Source organism: Eubalaena glacialis, chromosome 9, assembly GCF_028564815.1.
Source record: "Eubalaena glacialis isolate mEubGla1 chromosome 9, mEubGla1.1.hap2.+ XY, whole genome shotgun sequence".
Classification (NCBI taxonomy): Eukaryota; Metazoa; Chordata; class Mammalia; order Artiodactyla; family Balaenidae; genus Eubalaena; species Eubalaena glacialis.
The window spans coordinates 52,702,137-52,721,607 of NC_083724.1; the positions used below are offsets into that span (position 1 = coordinate 52,702,137).

Here is a 19,471-nt window from a genome sequence, read left to right on the forward strand (position 1 = left end):
GTTAGGAACTCAATCCAGAGAATTACATTTTTGTTATCTCGTGTGTGTTGTATGGGCTGGAAATGAAAGCAGTTCAGTGTAGTAGAGATCTCAACGTCTGCAGGCTGTGAAGAGTGAAGGTGTGTCAAATGTACTCCAGCTTATTGTTCACACCAAACACTACAGAATATTGCTCACATACAGTCTAGAATACATTTCCGTACCAGAAGGAAAATGGAGTATAGAAAGGTAGTCATTTCAAACTTTCTTCTCCAAATCAAATGATAGGAAGTTTGAGTTTGACATCACCAAAAAGAGCATATAAATGATCACTTACGTGAACCTAGTACTTTAGTTTAAAGAATTTAAGTTTGGGCTCCAAAGCCAGGTATTCTGGGTTCAAATTTCTTCTCGGCACTAGGACAGGTTGTCTTTGTTCCCCTACAGGGTTGAAATGAAGATTTAGTGTGTCAGTATGAGTAAAGCATTTGGGATAGTCTGCAGCACAGAGGATAAATGCTGGCTCTCATTGCTGTTAACTGTTTTCTGTACTTCCAGAAATGGAAATGTAGATCTAGAACAATTTGCCAAACAAATGCGCTACAAATAGTCTTTTGTGTTTAATGCAAATTATTGTCTTCGTAATTCTGGCTGGCCATTGCTTTCCCCCACCCCCCAATTGTTACACCTCCCCAGCTAACAATTTTATGAAGATAAATATATCAATAACAATGGGAAGACACAAAATGAGTAGAATAAATTTTCAATTCAGATTCTTTCAGAATCTGTGTCAAAGCTCAAAATGAAGCCTAAAATTAAATTAGGTGTATATTAGTACCAAACCCAGAGAATTCTCTTCAGTTTTCCTAGGGTTGAAGATTTGAGGGTATTGCTTTTTAGTATGCAAAAGAGCATTATTTTTATCAGCATAATAATAATGCCTAACACTCCTGTTCAATTTCTTGAAGTTATAACTGGAGTATGTGCTCATAACACATTAACAGTTCAGAAGAGCATAAAATACTGAGAGCCTCCCACATGCTCTCATGGGGTAACCCCTTGTGTGTTTGGTGTGTACAAGTGTGCAGGTCTGTATTTTAGAGACATTCTGTTTTGACAGCATTTGAATCGTACATATTCTCCTATGTATTTTTCACATGAAACATCACAAACATTTTTTCAGGATTTAAGAGACAATGTCACAGTTTTGATGCAGCTGGAATTTGGTGGTAATCAAACATGATCTGTAAAGTACTTTTAATTACTAGTAGTATGAGTTTCATGTATTTAATATTTTCTTTCATGGAATTAAAAGGTTAAGAGGAAACAAGTTTCTCTTCTCAGAAACCTCAGGGAAAAAAATGTTTATTCTTTCTGTAAATCAATTGGATTGTTTTGGTTTGAGGAGTGGGTTACTTTTTTTTTTTTCCTTTTCCTTTTTCCCTCTGGAGAGAGGAGGAGGAGAGAGAAAATTCTAGACAAATGACTTGCAGTTACAAATACTCTAAAAATATGTAACTGTCTCTGAGCAAGTAACAAACAGAACTATCTATAACAGTGGAACTTAACTGCCTGCCACATGATTTATAGAAAATTCATCTCTCATACCGGAATAAAAGAACTGCTTTTTAAATCAGCTTCCATATTTGCACTCTTAGTTATCTTGGGCTTGCTAAAAAAATTTATGAACTTGAAGTCATTCCCATAACTGTGAAAGCAATTTTGTTCACAGAGATCTGAGCCAAAGCAAAAGCAGGGAAAATTAAGTCATTACAAAATACCATTTCTAGTTAGTTTTCTTAGTTCAAATCATGTACCATTTACTTGTCCCAGTACCTTTCTTTAAAATCACAATTTTCTTTTAGTAAACGCTACAAGCATTGAATAATCCAAACCAAATGTTTCTGGAACCCTGTGGTGTGTGATAGCATGATGTGAAAGTCTATTGACCCGGAGGTCAGAGAGCTGACATCTGGTTCTGGCTGCCCAAGAACTTGCAATAACACTTTAGGGGGGTTTGGGCTGCCGTGTCCTCCTGTATCATGAGAGGGTAGGATTAGATTTTTCTTGCTTGGGCCCTTTCAGCAGAATTATTCTGTAAAAGTAGCTCTTCACCAGGCTGCCCATCAGATTCATCTGAAGAACTTTTTTCCCCCAAATTCATGAGTTTTCTGCTGCCACCCACTGCTACACCAACCACTCAATAGGCACACTTGGGCCCTATTTCAGGGAAATACTGTTGGAATACACAGCCTTAAAGTGAGTCTTATTAATCTGGGCTCCATAGCTTCATGAATAATTTTGTGTTTGGAATTTTTGTGAAGAAAGTGCATGATTGTTATCAGATTCTCAGAAGGGATAGTTGACCCTCAGAGACTGAAATTACAGATCTAGGACATCTGTTACAGACCTTGAGAAAAAGCACTTCAGCTCTGAGGAAAATCTTTTACAAAGATTTAAAATCCACCACCTTTGTGAGCCCTTCAGTTGACACTTGTTTGAAAATCTTCTTCTTTTAAACTGATGCTTTATCGTTTTAAATGGGTATTAGTGAAATGTATGCACTCTGGAAAAAGATGCAAGTTTACTTTGACACTTCTACTCTGAATGAATCTGTAAAGTATATAGTTCATTTCTGGCTAACGCATGGAGATTGGTGTTTTTTAAGAACAGAAATGGCTTTAAGTTCCTGGATGTCCAGTCATAAACGATGAAAGAATTGTTGGTATTGGGTGATGGTTACAACTGTTTGTTCTTCCTCCAGTCAGCGAGTCGTTTGTATCTCAGTAAAGATGTTTAAAGTGTGCTCTGTTCCCATCTCTATTCAGGTCAATTGATAGCTATGCATTCAGTGTCAACTATATGCAAAGTGTGATACTAAAGCAGAGAGAGAGATAAAGTGGTCGAAGCCTTGAACTTGCAATCCAGTTGGGAAGCCAAGACACATATACCAGAAATATGAATGATAACCTGTGGGGGGTATATGTTAGCCACCAAATAATGTGAAAATAAAAGTGATTGAAGAATTCAGCTGCAATTAAGCTCTCTGAGGTTTAGGGAAGAGATGAGTTTAGTGTGGAGAGGATGACGACATTAGCTGCATCTGGAAGAACACAGAGCACATCTGTTTAACCCAACAGTTAATGCAGCCTGTCAGCGGGGGTTTTCTGTGTCAGGTCTTGGGTTGGTGTGTAATTAAATGTGCATGGCATTGTGGTGAGGGAGAATCTGATTCTTAATCCACTCAGCATTTTAATTTCTAAGTACCCACTTTTAGATATATTCATGACAGCTGTCTGGTATGTTCTCAGGAAAATATTAAAGTGGCCCTAGAAATTATTACACTGCGGCTCTTAACATTTAGTGGCTTTATGTTGGTGGCCACATGCATTGGTATTCAGGCAGAGTTCTGAGTGATGAGCCTGCAGACAGAAAGGGATTGTCCTTTCTCCTGCATCAAAGCTACATACTTTCCCCTCACAGGTAATGTGTACCAAATAAAGAAGGTGATCCTTCATGAATAATCCCTATTGTCTATTCCCCAAACCAACATGTGGGCTGAAAAGGGTGAATTTGTGCTCAAGCCATTTTCCTTATGGAAAAACTAGAAGTGTTATTTTAGACCTCTTTGAATTCTTAATTACACTTTGGGAAAATGCCTAAATGATTGAACGACCTCCATTATGACTCAGAAATTTCAGTCCTACCTTTTTGACAAGTAAGCTAGATGTTCTTTAAAAATCAAATCAGAATGTTTAAATGAAAATTTGGCACAATAACATGGCTAATTAGTTGGCCGCACTGTTCATAATTATACTTTTAGAAGGCACTTGGCATTATAAATAAAAATATGAGTCAGCGTGCCAGAAGAATTGCAGTATGTGAGCAGGGCAACTTTTAAGATCCATTTAAATATATTTTTATCTATCAATTTTCTAACAAATTTAGAAACAGATTTCTATATACCAACAACTAATACCCATTCCAGATGGATAAATATCACAGAGGAAACTGGAGAAGGTGATCTCTTTAAAAACTTCTCCATCTCTTTTTTTCATTGATTTTTTAAAAATATCAAATACTTTGCTTTAACTTTTCTAAAGTCAAAAACGTAAAAAAAGTTTTCCTTTTAAGTTACTTATTTTTCATTACAGTTTGCCTTAGCTAGTAGTATAATTATCCATGTATTAAATGCTAAGTGTACTTTAGAATTAGAATTAATACTTCGAGGATGCTTTTATTTTCCAGAACACTGAGATTTCTGTCATTTGCTGTCTTTTAGTTATCACTAATCTGGTCAAGTCATAAAATGAAGCTCATGCTTTATTGGCATTTATGGCCATTATAAGTTTGAGTTAATGACCGAAGACCACACAGTTGCCCACTCCCCTGTTCACTAACTCCGCAGTGGTGCCTTTGGAAACTATTGCGCCCTGGGGGGAATTTTGAGCAGCTAGGCCATAGTACCAGACTTATAAAGGTGTTTGGTGATTACTCCTGTTGTTTTACCCTTATTGTTTGCATAGCATTTACTGTTGGTCATGGACTTCTACCATTAGTGGTCCAGGGCTGCTAACTAAACCAACAATAATTCCTAATAATTCACATGGTCCAAGTTGATAGTGTGAAACCAGAGGGAAGTCTAAACTCTTGTTTTTGGCAGTCAAGTTTTACATTGTTTTCAGCAAATTTTTGATTGGTTAATTTAATTCACTGGTTCTCAATCCTAGCTGTACATTAGAATCGTTTGCAGAGCTTTTAAAAACTGCTAATACTTGGGCCCACCTGCAGATATTTCATTGTATCTGTATTTTTAAAAGCTTCGCCCCCAACTCAGGTGACTCTGAAGGGCAGCCAGGGTTGAGACCATTGAATTTTGTTGGCCACTTTATTTTTGGCTTTCTTGGCTGCACTCTTCCTGCGTTTTACTGAAACACAGCAATCATTTGTCAGTCTTAGGCTGGTGCGTGTGTCATCTTATGTGTGCCCGCTAACCACAATGGGTCTTTATCAAGTGCAGACAGTTGTTTCTGGGTCACTCAAGAGAGCCAGAGTTTCAACACCATCTAAAAAACATTTTCTGGCAATAAAGGTGACAAATTTCCTCTGATCCAGCTAATGAGAACTAGTTTAACGCTTAGCATTGTTCTTTGCCTTGCTAGTTAGTCTTAACAGAATCCCTGTGACTTTCCATTGAATTACACAGGCATTTATTTAAGGCTTTCCATTGTCCAGCACTGTTCAGAGCACTGAAGAGGACCCCAGGTAAGAATGTAGCGTGGAGGGACTCAGGGACTTCCATTCTCACAGAGGGAACACATGTGAGACCAAGGAAACGGAGGGCAGGGTATATTCTGGTCTGGACAGTAAGTGCTGCAGAACAGTGAGGGGAAAAGATCTTTGTGGAATGGTATCACAGGAAGAAGACTAGAGGAAATAGAAATGGTGCCAAGCCTTGAAAAGAGTATGGGTAGAATCCTGCTGGTAAAGAAAGCTGAAATTCTAGGCCAGTAGGACAGTCTAGTAAGGAAGGGTACAGAGGTGGAAGTAATTAAGTCACCAGACCACTCTGAATGAGTAGAGGGTAGGAGTTGTTGAGCAGTTAAACTACGCCAGGCAAGAAGAAGCTGTCCATGTTCACTGTGAAGCATCCTCAGATGCCTGCTTGAGAGGGTGGACCTTGATTGGAGAAGCTTTAAAAAGCCCTAGTTTACAAAACTGAGTTCTGGAGAAGAGGAGTATTTGCCTCCAGTGGGAAGATTATCTGGAAAAGGGCAGCAGGTGGGAAGTGTGGATTTACTGGGTTGTTAGAAATGTTCTATTTCTGAATTAGGGAGGTGCTAACACAGGCATGTACATTTCCGGAAATTCATCAAACTCTACACTGAAATTCTGTGCATTTTACTGTATATAAATTATACCTCAATTTAAAAATATTTTTTAAAGCCGTGTTTAGAAGGAAAGAGAACCTATGGATTAAAAGACTTAAAAACCATAGCAGCCAGTGGAAATATAGGACTGAGGTTCTGATTGATTCAAGCACTCTATAAAAAAAAAATTTTAAGAGATCATTGGAGAAATGTGAATACTGACCAGATATGTGATCATTTTAAATTCTCTTTTTTTAGATTTGATAGTTTTAGCTTTATACTTACTTTTTGAGAACTGTGTTAGGAATATATACTGAAATATTTATGAATGAAAGTGGTAGGGTCTTCAGCTTGTGCTTCAGAGGAATCCAGTGTGAGTGGTTGGAGGAGGTGTAGATGAGCCCAGATAGCTGATCATTATAGAAGCTAGTGCTGGGGACAGAGGGGTTTATTATACTGTTGTCTACTTTTGTGGCTGTTTAAGGTTTCAGTAACAATAAAAACTATTTATGTATTTGCATTTTAAAAATCATTGTTGGTCCTTGAATGGAGAAGTGGTTAGTGAAAGTGTTTCTCTAGGAAGTATTCTGGTACTTGAGGATTAACATACTGAGACTCTTTGGAGGTTACTGCAGTAATTTCAAAATAATGATGAATGAAGTTGGAAAAGGAGGAATGAAGACAAATGCCCTGCTTTGTTTACTTCAGGTAAGGCAAAGGCACTTGAGACATTTCTTGTTTGCTGTTAGGGGGACACATCAGGTCGTGGGGGCAATTGAATATTATCTGGAGGACTACAGTTAGTACTGTCTGTGTGTGCTGAGGAGGGAGGTGGATTTGTGAAGGAATCACCAGGGAGCTCCCCGTGCCTCCGGAGCTAGAGGAGAGAGCATTGTGAGTGGATGAAGTACCATTCGCAGAGTTAGGAAATGTCAGCCACACTGAAAATTCTGTGATATACTTAATGTGTGTGTGTGTGTGTGTGTGTGTATGTGTGTATGTATATATATATATAAATTACATAATAATAATCCAATTTTTCTGCTTCACCACTAAACAAATACTTTTTAAAATGTAGTTTAATTTTTTTTTTTTAGAAATTTATTTTTTATTTGTTTATTTTTGGCTGTGTTGGGTCTTCGTTGCCATGCACAAGCTTTCTCTAGTTGTGGTGAGTGGGGTCTACTCTTCGTTGCAGTGCGGGCTTCTCATTGCAGTGGCTTCTCTTGTTGCGGAGCACGGGCTCTAGGCACGCGGGCTTCAGTAGTTGCAGCACGCAGGCCGAGTAGTTGTGGCTTGCGGGCTGTAGAGCACAGGCTCAGTAGTTGTGGTGCACGGGCTTAGTTGCTCCGCAGCATGTGGGATCTTCCCTGACCAGGGATCGAACCCATGTCCCTTGCATTGGCAGGAGGATTCTTAACCACTGTGCCACCAGGGAAGTCCAGTAAACAAATATTAAGTACCTAACGTATGCAAAAGCAATCTGGAAGATGTGGTGAGAGAAACAAAGTTGATTAGAACCATGTAGCACCCTCAAAATATTTACAGACAAGAAGGGAGCCTAAGACAATCACACGAATCAACTGCTACATTGTATTATAGATCTTATAAGAGAGTCTGAAAGATGGGCCATGAGAGTTCAGAGAAAGGAGAGTTAATTTCCAGTAGGGAGATGAGGGAAGGCTCGGAAGAGGAAGCGATGGGAAGGTTGGCCATGTGAGGGAGGGTGGGGAAGGAACATTACCAGGTAGAAGAAAATAAGCTAAGGCAGGTGTGCTCTTAGGAGAATAAGAGACCCCACTTTCTACACTGGGAGGAGTTCCATCTACTGGGGTGCAGTTCGCACCCCAAAAAGCACCACAGGTATAGTGGGAAATAAACTTGGAGAGGTAAGTTGGTGCCAAGTGGCAGATGGTGTAGAATCTGGCTAAATAGTATGGACTACGTTTCCTGAGTGGTGGGGAGCTTTTTAGGTTTTTCAGGTTTCGTTTTAGCTGGAGTAAGGATGGGATTTGAGCTGAGTGGGAGTTCTACTCTGCAGCAGTGCGAGAGAGGGGGAAATGTGAAGGGAAGGGGACAGTCAGGATGCTACACTGGTGGCCCAGGCCAAAGTTAGGTGGTAGCACCAAAACAGAGAGAAGAGAGGCACTGTGGAGTTTGACCGATCCAGATGTGGTCATAAAGGGAAGGGATCACAGTCAAGAAGGCCTTGGGGGTTTGATTTTGGATGGCTTGGCTATTAGTGCCAATTATGCAAAAAGAAAACACCAGAAAAGCACTTGAGAAAAGGATGAGTTGCAAGAATTTTTTTTTTTTTTTTATACCATTTAGCCCATTTTATTTGGTCCTAGCATCACACATTTCTACAACCTTCTCCTTCCTGACAGGCAGTAATTTGGAATACACCTGTAAGTGTGGAAGTCTTCAATCAGGAGAGCCATTAAACTCCCAGACATCCCGGCATGAGCAAGAGGTGCGGACCACAGAAGGGAAGCCCATCAGCAGCGAGGATACCTTCCCCACTCAGGAAAGCACGCTGTCTCCAGTGAACCTGACAGACGACCAGATAGCCGCTGGCCTCTATGGTAACTTTCCTCACTCACGGCCCCTCTCGGCATCAGGGTTCTAGGACCAGAGTTGTCAGCATTCCAATCTAATGCCAGTGTGCCTTATAAATTGACCTGGAAGAATGATTACACAGTTGTTAGGAAGGTAGGCCTAGAATATCTTTAAGATTATCAAAGAAAGCCATGCAGTCCCCTTAAGAAAACTCATCTGATGTTGCAAATTACAAAATATTTTAAACAGCATTTCACTCTTTCATAGTCTGGCAGGTATAAATTTTTTTCCAGGTTATCTCAACTGAAAAAAAAAGGACTAATAATCCCTATCTTAGTGCCTAGATGGTTTCTGAGGATCAAGTGAGACGTGACATCACTTTATAAACAGTAAAGCCTGATACAGATGCTAGTTGTCACTGCTTTTGTTATGTCTGGAAGGACGAATGGATTTTTTTTTTTTCCATTTAAAGAACATTATTAATGGAACTTTGAAGTATTTTCTTTGCATGCATTCAATTTTCCAGTGGATTTTGGGCAAGTTTCTCATATATACATGCCAAGATCTATATTAACATGAATAAAAAAATAAATGTACTTGAAGAAAGAGTACCTATTCACTTAACTTGTATGGGTATGAGTTGTATTAATTTTGATCACCATGATTCACTTTTCCACAGTATGTACAAATAATGAAAGTACGCTGAAGTCCATCATGAAGAAGAAAGATGCCAACAAAGATTCAAATGGAGCGAAAAAGAATCTTCAGTTTGTTGGCATTAATGGAGGGTAAGGAAAGATGGTGGTACTAGTGTTTATACGCGGTCTGTCTGTTTCCTTTGCCTCCTGCCTACTCAGGTCATATCTAAAGGTGCCTAGTCTGGGATGCTACCACATCTGGGTGACGGAAGATTCCCTCCTCAGAAAGGTGCATTTGGGCTTCTCTTCTCTCTTCTTGCTGTGTTTAAGGATATTTCACTCTTGAAAGGATACGTGATGAAGCTGAGTAATTTACATCTTCTCACCTCTGATCTGAAACAAATGGTCTTCAGCAAAAGCAACAGGCAGCAGGTTCCCTGTTGGACAGCTTGTACTTAACTGTATCAGAACTGAGCAACAACCAGAGACTGAGGACATCACTCCATGGTCCAGGGATAGTCATCCACTCCTTCAGAATGGGTTGTTTTGCTTAGCTCTCCATGTTTACAAACAAAACAGTAGGGCCTTTCACCTGAAGAGTAACCTCGCCATGCCATCAGTTCTTTGCTTTCTAAATAGAATGTGTTTTAGTTGTTTATTGCTTCTCCTTTAATTGGCCCAGATAAATAGTTAAGCCTGTTTGTCCTCCTACAGTTGAATCAAAGCAATTAATCTATTAATCCATTCATGGCCTTGACAAGAAAGCAATAGTGTAGAGTTAGTTGAGATAATATTTATAGGAAAGCGTACCACAAAGATATAACTTAGTGGTGTCTGTTTTCCAAATCTTTAACGTTTTATTGGGTAATATGTCCCACAGTTTGGAGAGTGTGTACCAGAGAAACTATTGGTAACTTACATAATATGTTCACCTTGGACACTGGGAAAATTAATGGTACGAAATAAGAAGAATGAAAGGGGGAAAGAAAAGGAACAGGAAAGATGAAAAACTGCAGACTTGGTTTCCATAAAATGAATTTCCTTTGATTTATATTAAGCCAGAGGTGCTATATATATATATATATACATATTTTTTTTCTGCAAGTGGTATGTGATACCACTTGGCAACCTAAGTTATTCCTTGTAAGTGAGAACCCATTCAAAACCACCAGACTTCTAAATAGACCTTACTCCGAACTTCTAAGTACAGGGTCTAAAACCACTGATGAAATTTCTGGAGTCAGCAGCTTTCCCTTCATAAACATTTCTGTCACTGGGTCTTTATGGGCACACCTTGCATCTCCTGAACTCCCAATTGCCACCTAGGTATGAAACCACTTCAAGTGATGATTCCAGCTCAGATGAAAGCTCTTCTTCCGAGTCAGATGACGAGTGTGATGTCCCTGAGTATCCTCCTGAGGAAGAGGAGGAGGAAGAGGAGGACGAAGACACTCGGGGAATGGCAGAAGGCCACCATGCAGTTAATGTGGAAGGTTTCACGTCCAACAGGGTGGAAGATGAAATGCAGGTTCCAGAATGTGAACCTGAGAAGGTGGAAATCAGAGAGAGGTGTGGTACATTCCCCCCCCCTCCCCTCACCCTTCCCACGTTTGATGTACTTTGGCAGTAGAATTGGCCAATTAGGAGACTGTGCAGTTGAATCTATGAGTTTGGTCTTTCCACTCTCCAAAGGAGGGCTAAATTTTACCTGTGCCTGAGAGGTGTGTACCTCTTGTCATGATGCTAATAAATACAAGTGCAAAAATGATAACTGCTAGATCTCTTATAGTAGCAAAGAGAAGGGCTTGATATCTGTTCACCTTTGTTTCTTTAACTATTTGCTATCTAATTTTATATGTGGAGTCACCATCCGCATAATTGTTAAGCACCACCAAAGCTTCCATTGTTTGTACAACCCACCTTATATTTAAAGGTATATTAGAATTTTTTGTGACCAACACATTTCACATTTTAAAGTTTCAGATTTTATCATTAGCCATTTATCCTCATACAGGTGTCAGTACTGTTATTACAGGATCACTGTGTGTGAGAGGAACAGTTTTTGGCTTCAACCAAAGATCACATTTACTATAAAGATGATGTAACCAGTCACATGCCCATATTTTGTTGCTCATTGAGTGATTGGGAACACCACAAGAATGGGTTTGGGAATGTTGTAAACAGCAGCTGAAATATCAAATAAACACTCTGGTTGGCTGAAACATGTACCTAAAAGTGTAGTCAATTTTAAAGACTTAACAAATATGGAATTGATGCTTATAAAACAGGAGAGAGTAGAACAGTTGGAAATTTCAGTATGGTTTTTCACCATGTGAAGTGTAACTAGACCATTTCAGAAAACTTATCTCTAATTTGGCAAATGAATGTTTAACTGCATTAACACAAGGTAAGTGTCTTTAGTTTATATTTCCAAGTATTTTCAAATGGCTCAGTATCTTGACATCTGTTGGGTTTTTTTGAACAGCTTTATTAAGGTATAATTTATATACCATATGTCATCTGACTTTTAAGTTTATATTTTCATGTGGGTTAAACAAACACTTCCTGAGTCACCAAATGTGATTTCAGATGTGTGGTTCACTGGTCAGCATAATGGGTAGGTGGTAATTCAGACCTCTTCAACCCCTCAAGAGTAAAAATATTTTTAAGAATTTAGAACAAAAGGAGCAAAAAATATCCAAGTGTTATTCCATAATGTCACACAGGCCAGAGTGGTGAAGCCGAAAGCTCCACTCATGAAAAGAGCCGAGCTCTGGCTGGAGGCCTTGGCTCTGTATGGTAATGTCAGTCCTCGGGCGCCTAGACTCCACCAGGCAAGCAGTAGCAGCACCACAGCCTGCCAGGGTTGACTTGGGGCCTCCGGTCTTGTAAAGGGTTATAGAGTCTGAGGTAAAAATGCCTTTCCTTTTGTGGCCAGTCATGAGCTCTCTTTCTTTTATTTTTTCCCCTTTTAGATATGAACTAAGTGAAAAGATGTTGTCTGCATGCAACTTACTGAAAAATAACATAAATGACCCCAAAGCTTTGACCAGCAAGGATATGGTGAGTCTGACCTACAGACACTGTCCCCAGTCTGTACAAAGTGCCTGAGTGGACACCACCATTAAGGCACCTCTAGCCTGCCCCTGAGCTGTTGCTGCCTGCACGCTTTTCCCACAGACTATTCCTAGTGTGTGTAGGCAGAGTGAATATCCTGCTGCCCTGCTCACCGGACCACCCTGTGAACGTTTCCCTCAGGCCTAGTTTCAGACCTCCTTTCTCTACGCTGTACTTTTCTTGGGAGCTGAGCATCTGCGAGGCATATAGTTGCACATGGAAAGGAGGGCTAATTTCAGTCATTTGTCATCTTTCTGCATGTTCTGTTGCTTACAGAACCTTGTGATCTAGGGAGCAGAATCCCAGAATTTTTTAAGTTAGCCTTTGTTTTTAAGAGAAACCTATCTGGACCGAGGTCAGCATTCCTTTCAATTATGAAACTGCATATTATGTTCTGATGTGGAATGCAGGCAGTCACTATTTTTAAACCTAGAAATAACTACACTTATCTTCTCACAGCTTGAGATTCAGAAGCAAAGAGGTTGGTGGTTGCCTTAGGGAGCATGAATAGCATAACATGAGACAGATAAATGTTTCCATGGCAATGGTGAATCTGATATCCTTTACAAGTATTGCTCTCCCATGCATTGGTGACATTTAGATGTGTGGCTTCTTTCATAGGTTAGACCAGCCTTCTGGTTGACAGCTCTATTCAGTGCGTTGAGAAAGTGTAGCATCTCATGTTATTTTAGATAGTAATGTGCATTTGAATCTTTGCATATTAGCAGTAGATTTAATATGAAGTTTTATTTAACTTTAAGTCCGCAGCTGGTGAGAAAGTTGATTCATAGGTCTCAACGAGTTTATAGAGTTATGAAACCAAAATGTTAAGACTAGAAGGGATTTATGGAATTATCTAACGCTGGAAAGGCAAACAGTCTTCCTCATACAACAAACACAATCTGAAGAAGAATTGGTGATGGCTGGCACAGGCATGAGACGTACATGGGTGCGTGTGTCTACGAGGCCACTCTATTCTGGTCCATCCTGCTTTAACTGAGGCCCTAAAGATGACGAGTCTTGCCTGGAGTGTCAACTGCTAGTTAATGGTGGGATTAGATTATACCTATCTTAAGTACTGGTCCATGTTTTGTTTATCCCAGCTAAAGCATATTACCTTATTATATGGCATCTTTTTTTTTTTTAATTATGGTATCTTCTCCTATTTGTTTATATTGCTATAGAAACTTAAATTTATCAGAGCCAGCTGAATCTTGACATTCAAATACTGTGCTGAAAAAGAATCATGGCAATGATGTTTATAGAAGGAAATACTAAACGAAGTCCCTGGCCTGGACATGGATCTACATGTTGAACTCCATCAGTATAGACTAAGTGCCTGTCTGTGCCTTGGTCACAAATAGTAAAACCAGGAAAGGTCACTGCAGTGTTAATATTTCCTACTAGGTTTAACCTGAACATAAAACTGGTGCTTTCAGACCCCAGATTTTATAGCTTTAATACACTTTTTCTTTTACCCTCCCCAAAATACTAGGTTATGTGGTCCTCAGGGAGGACTTTACATTTTTGTAGCCCCAATTGTCAAGCATTTTGTCAGGCACATACTCCAGGATTGGTACATTGCTTTTGTTGATTGGATATTCATTCAGTAAAGAAGTGTTTAAAGTGCTGTGCTGTGAAAAGTCTCGGACATGTGAATGATCACAATGCCAGGGCCATGTAACCATGTCAGGACACTGAATATGTAGCTATAAGTGAGTTCGACACCCAGACGACGTAATTTCCCTTCCTTCTGTGTGAGGCATCCAGAGAATGAAATCTGAATATGTGAAAGAGTGAGCAGAAGAAAAGAAACATTAGGTGACTTATTTCCTGGCCAGGACCCTTTTCCTCCAGTGACCCAAACTGTGATTGAATGGGATACACCTGAATAATTAGTAGCAGGAAGATAAAGAGATGGGTGTGTTCTGTAATCCCAGTTCCTCCTTTTCTATAGAAAGGAGACTACATGGGTTCTGGTGCTTTTGACATAAGCTGTCCATCTTTCTTGATTTATTTTTAAACTTTTAAAGAACAAGCAAAGCACAAATGAATGATAAACTCATATGAAAGAGGGCCCATGAAAAAAGCATTGTAGTTTTCCCCATCACCAGCACTGGCTCTGCCCAGTCTACATTGAACTTCATGTCCAAGTTTGACTTGATCATCCATGAAACAAATGCCAAGTTCATGTGTCCACAGCCTAAGGGAAAGCAAGCGGGGCTGATGACCAGATACAGATGATCCTAATGGGAAAAAGTAATTTGTTTCAGACTTGCTTTTTATTCCCTTTCTGTGGTTGAACATTTGTATTTGGGATGGAGTAGGAATTGGGTTGCCTGCATGGTTATGGCCTCCCAGCCTAGTGCTGTGGAGATGCGGAAGGAGTTGCAGTTGGTCTGGACAGGAAGGAAGCAGCATAATTGTGTTAAGTAATTTCTCCTGTCCTGATTACTATGAAAGTCATTTGCAAGGCCAGCATACCTACATAATATTAATAGTTCAATAATAAATGGAGCCTGGCCTAAGTGGTTTACATGTATTGCCTCATTTGTCCTCATCACAAACACTGTGAAGGAAAGGTATTTTTATTATCCCCATTTTGCAGATGAGGAAACTGAGGCACAGAATAAGTATTTTCCCCAGCGTCGAACAGCTCGTCAGTAGCAGAGTCAGAATTTGAACCTCGGTGGTGTAATTCTTGCAGAGTGCTATAGGCCTGTTTTATAGAAGTTACAATATGTGTGTATGTTAAAATCAGGAAGGATACTTCAGTTTGGAATTTGAGGCTTCTAACTGAGAGCTCTGGGTTTCATTAGTTGTTTTTTGAGAACAAATTCTATTTGCACACACTTTTGACTATAAAAGGCCTGGTTTCTTAGGCTTTCAGCTAGGTCTCAGAAAGGTCTATAAATAGAAGAACTAATGGCCGATGGCTCGTTGTTTTGGCAGCGGTTCTGTCTGAACACTCTCCAGCACGAGTGGTTCCGCGTGTCCAGTCAGAAGTCAGCCATCCCAGCCATGGTGGGGGACTACATAGCCGCTTTTGAGGCCATCTCCCCAGACGTCCTGCGTCATATCATCAACATGGCGGACGGGAACGGAAACACCGCCCTCCATTACAGTGTGTCCCACTCCAACTTCGAGATTGTGAAGCTGCTCTTGGACGCTGGTACGTCGGTTGTCCCTGTCTCTTCTCTAACAGACTCGGGTTGTGACTCATTTAGAAGGAGCTGGTTGATCCACTCCCCAGTTCTGTGACCATCCTAAAAGCCTTTTCATTGCTTTCCCCCGTGATGTGGCAAGAATCGTTCTTGAGTCATTCATGGGAGGCTTGAGGTTTGAACAAAACAGGGTGACACAGATTCCAGATCTGTTTTGAAAGGAGGTGTTTGAGAATGTTCTTGCTGTAGTTTAGCTGTGTTCAGATGAGTTGTATCCCTGGTAACACACGTGACTCATGTTCCTGCCTGAGCTGAATCATGCAGGCTTGGTGGGTTCACTCTCAAGAGGCAGAATGCTGCTCCTGGGGCCAGAGTCAAAGCTTTAGTGTTTGTGAGCTGCTCTCTTTGTCCTTGTTCCATGACCCCTCTCCAGCCGCCTTGCAGAGCTGTGCGGTTAGTCAAGATGGGGGCCAAGCAAAGCCACTGTAACAGATTGTGGTAGAATCAACACCATTCCCGCCAAAATACACCCTGTTCCTGGGGAATCAGCATGGAGAAAAGAAAATGTTATTCTTACATCTGAACCATAGTAACGAGGACAGTGAAAATTTTTGTTGGTAATTGGAATTTGCCATTCCAGAATATAGCCAGTGGATGTATTAAACATGGAGCGAGGGGGTGGCACATAGAAGGGTCCCCTTGCGACATAGTGAGCTTTCAACTTTTTGTTCAAATGGAACAGCCCTGTGATACATTGAGTCTCTGAATCCCTTTTATTTATTTTTGAAATACATATTTTTACTTCTAGTATAACTGATACAGAATTCACAGTACCTCAGTCTAATTAATGAGAACACAATGTGAACATCTGATTTAGAATATACGATACAATTGTCCAATTTTCCCGTTCTGCTTCTTGACCCAACTGTCCAATTTTTTTCTGCTCTGTTTTGGAGATGTTGGATTAAGGCACAGAAGAAACCAAACAGATTTATCTTTTTTTTTCTCTTCTAAGTTTGCTTGTCCCCAGTTTAGGGGCCATGTTAGGATAAAACTGTTTCCAGCTTAAAGGAAGGAATTCCAAGCCTCCTTCCTTTCAGACTTTCCAAACTATAAACAGAGCTGGTGATACTGTCAGCTGGAGTTACTGTTTAAACAGAGAAGTGGATAATATCCAGGAAAGCTAAGAACAAGATTCAGGATTGCCCCTGAAAGTAACAGTTTAATCTACCCTTAGAAAATTTGCATGGCCAAGACATTTTGGTAAATTAAACTATTTTAATTCCATTGTTGGATGGCTTTGGTTAATCACTTTTCTGGATTTACTTCACTTTTTACTGCTCACCATTATAGACTGAGATTCTGGCTTCGTAAAGCATGTTTGTGAATCTAGGATACTAGCAGCAACAGAGAAGAGGCGAACGCCAAAGAAACTGAGGAGCCTCAAAGACCATGTCTGCTCACCCGCTTCTCCATCAGACAACTTTTTTCTTTTCTTTTTCCTTTTCTACGTTAAAAAATAACGCACTACTGTAAATGCCCTTATGTCCCTAGTATGCAGTTGTTTTAGAACTCAAGAACGTTTTCACGGTACCTTCTCTTCTCACTCCCAATGATGGACACACCCTAAGCATTTTAATTATATCTGGTCACACATAAAAAGCTTCTTTCCTGCACTCTCCATTCCTTTCATTTTATTAGCAAGTGCTGAAGGCATTTTAAAAGGCCTGGAGGATAATTTAGGCCCTGAAGACTCCTTAAGAATTACAGGACTAGAAAAGGTCTGGGTTATTGGATCTGGGAGTCCCTGACAGTCTCTAAGGGACTTAACTGCAGTTGCTGTCAGACCACGATTCCTAGAGCTGGGTGTCGTGTGGTTGGAATTTGCTTCCAAGGGCCCCAAACGAGTCAGAGCAGCAAACTCAGGGTCTCAGAGTGAGCAGTGGTTTATGAGTGGGGAACGCCATATTCAGTGTTCCCTACGTAAGCCTTTACAAATCCTTCTTTCCCTCGTAGCTCTCACCGCCTTCTTCACTCCAAAATGGTGATTTCCTAGACGCAGATTAGTGTCTAGATCCCACGTTATCGTTTATTCTTCAAAGCAACCATTACTTAGAACAGCCTCCCAGACCTCCAGGCTGTTGCAGTTCAACCACCAGTTGCAAACAAGAGGTGCTATGAGAGCTTGCTGTCATTTCTCACGAAATAGAAAAAAATTTTTTTCTTTGGTTTGGTATGAAACATCTCTCACATTTCCTTCTGAGTCACTCCGGGACTTTGACTACCTAAGGCCATTTCGCTGGGCTTTTCTAAACTCCATACCTTTAGTTCATGGGGACAACTGATGCTGTTAGGAGATGGCTCCTCCCTAAAGAGACTCGTGTCTTTGCAGATGTATGTAACGTGGATCACCAGAACAAGGCGGGGTATACCCCCATCATGCTGGCAGCCCTCGCCGCTGTGGAAGCAGAGAAGGACATGCGAGTTGTGGAAGAACTCTTTGCCTGTGGGGACGTGAACGCCAAAGCCAGCCAGGTGAACGCGCTTGCTTCCAGGGTTTGTGCCGGCTGATGCAGCTCTGACCTGCACGGGTGGCCCTGCCGTGCTCTCGCCACTCAGCACAGGCCATGCGGCTGCCCGGTGGTCCTTATGACCAAACACACCAAGGAAACACTGGCTTAACTTCACATTGGAAACTTCTCCCTCCATTGCCTTGTGTTCTCTCTGAGGTAGTGTGCATGTAGACCATGGGTCAGCCTGCCTGTAAGTGACTAGGGATCCCCACCATCTACCTGGTGACCACTGTTTCCTGACTGTCTCCATGTTATAGCATCTTCATGCCCGGCACAGAGTGCCTCTCATCCAGATGTGTTCAGGGTTGACTTGTGACCATCTTCTGAACTTTCCAGCTCCTTGCTGTCATGAGACAGATCCTCCAAGCTAAAGGGAAAAATTAACTCATTATTTTATGGTCTTACTTATTAGCTCATAGCTCACGAGAAACTAGTTTTTCCAATGCCTTTCCACCACTGGGCCCCAAGTAATTCCATGTCCACGTTTTCCCCTGTCATCACTCTCCCTCCTCCCCTTCCCCCGGCACAGCCCCACTGCAGGTCACACACTGCCAGCCCAGCATGTGCTTCTGAAGTCTGCTGTCATTTCTTCCCACAGGCAGGACAGACAGCCCTCATGCTGGCTGTCAGTCATGGGCGGATAGACATGGTGAAGGGCCTGCTGGCCTGTGGGGCTGACGTCAACATCCAGGACGACGAGGGCTCCACCGCCCTGATGTGTGCCAGCGAGCACGGGCACGTGGAGATTGTCAAGCTGCTGCTGGCCCAGCCAGGCTGCAATGGCCACCTGGAGGACAACGTAAGCTGTCTCCAATGGTCCTGCAGGCCCCTGGCCTGGACACAGTTTGAGGGGGGTGTTCTGTGAGTGCTGCTTGACCAGGGGAGAGAACAAATCCTCCTGTATTCTCCTCAGGGATTTGTGTTGCCATCCAGGCCACTTCCCTTCACAGCCCAGCGTGATAGCATTTACTGTTTGCAAACTAATACTCCCATTAACTGAAGCCAAAGGCAGAAAGATAAATAGGCCTCACCCCAAAATTTATAAAAGGAAGAAGGTGATGGGCATGTACGAGAACCAGTATACTGAAGTGGAATAAACAGATTTACAATACAGAATCAAATGTAGTAGGCAGTGTAGGCAACTAATGGGTGCACTACGAAGAGAGGACCAGGCCCCCGGTCCATTTGGAAACCCTTCACCGGGGCCCATCAGAGTAAATAATTTGTGACATTTTATCAGCTAGGGGATCCAGATTATCTTGGCTTCTTTTCAACACATCTTCGCACCCCTCCTTGGGCTGTTCCCATCATCGTCACTCTCATCTCCTTCCTCTCCCCGTTCCTAAGCTGTCCCATTCCCAGATAACCCCTTGACTGGAAAACATTCCAAGGAAACCTGCTGCTCTGGATGTCTCCAGACCAAAGGGGAGGAGTACCAATAGGTCACAGCACAGGAACTAACATTTAGGTGGCGACATGGTCCAAAGGTCCAAAGGTCCCAGAGGTCTGGCTGGGTTGGTTCTGTTTTTGAAAGTTTATCTCTGTGGAGCACAGGTTTGGACCAGAGCTTC

At 41.4% G+C, this 19,471-nt stretch overlaps 1 protein-coding gene across 8 annotated transcripts in view; it reads left to right on the forward strand.

Annotated features, from left to right (window-relative positions):
• KANK1 (KN motif and ankyrin repeat domains 1) overlaps positions 1-19,471 on the forward strand; it is a 187,247-nt gene that overhangs the window by 164,825 nt on the left and 2,951 nt on the right. For 7 of the 8 annotated variants that reach the window (XM_061200372.1, XM_061200371.1, XM_061200373.1 and 4 more), the window contains 7 exons: positions 8,237-8,434; positions 9,088-9,196; positions 10,373-10,615; positions 12,022-12,109; positions 15,116-15,335; positions 17,720-17,862; positions 18,499-18,699. In XM_061200372.1, coding sequence (XP_061056355.1) covers positions 8,237-8,434; positions 9,088-9,196; positions 10,373-10,615; positions 12,022-12,109; positions 15,116-15,335; positions 17,720-17,862; positions 18,499-18,699 — 1,202 coding nt within the window. The remainder of the gene's footprint in view (positions 1-8,236; positions 8,435-9,087; positions 9,197-10,372; positions 10,616-12,021; positions 12,110-15,115; positions 15,336-17,719; positions 17,863-18,498; positions 18,700-19,471) is intronic. The other variant, XM_061200375.1, reaches the window with a different exon arrangement.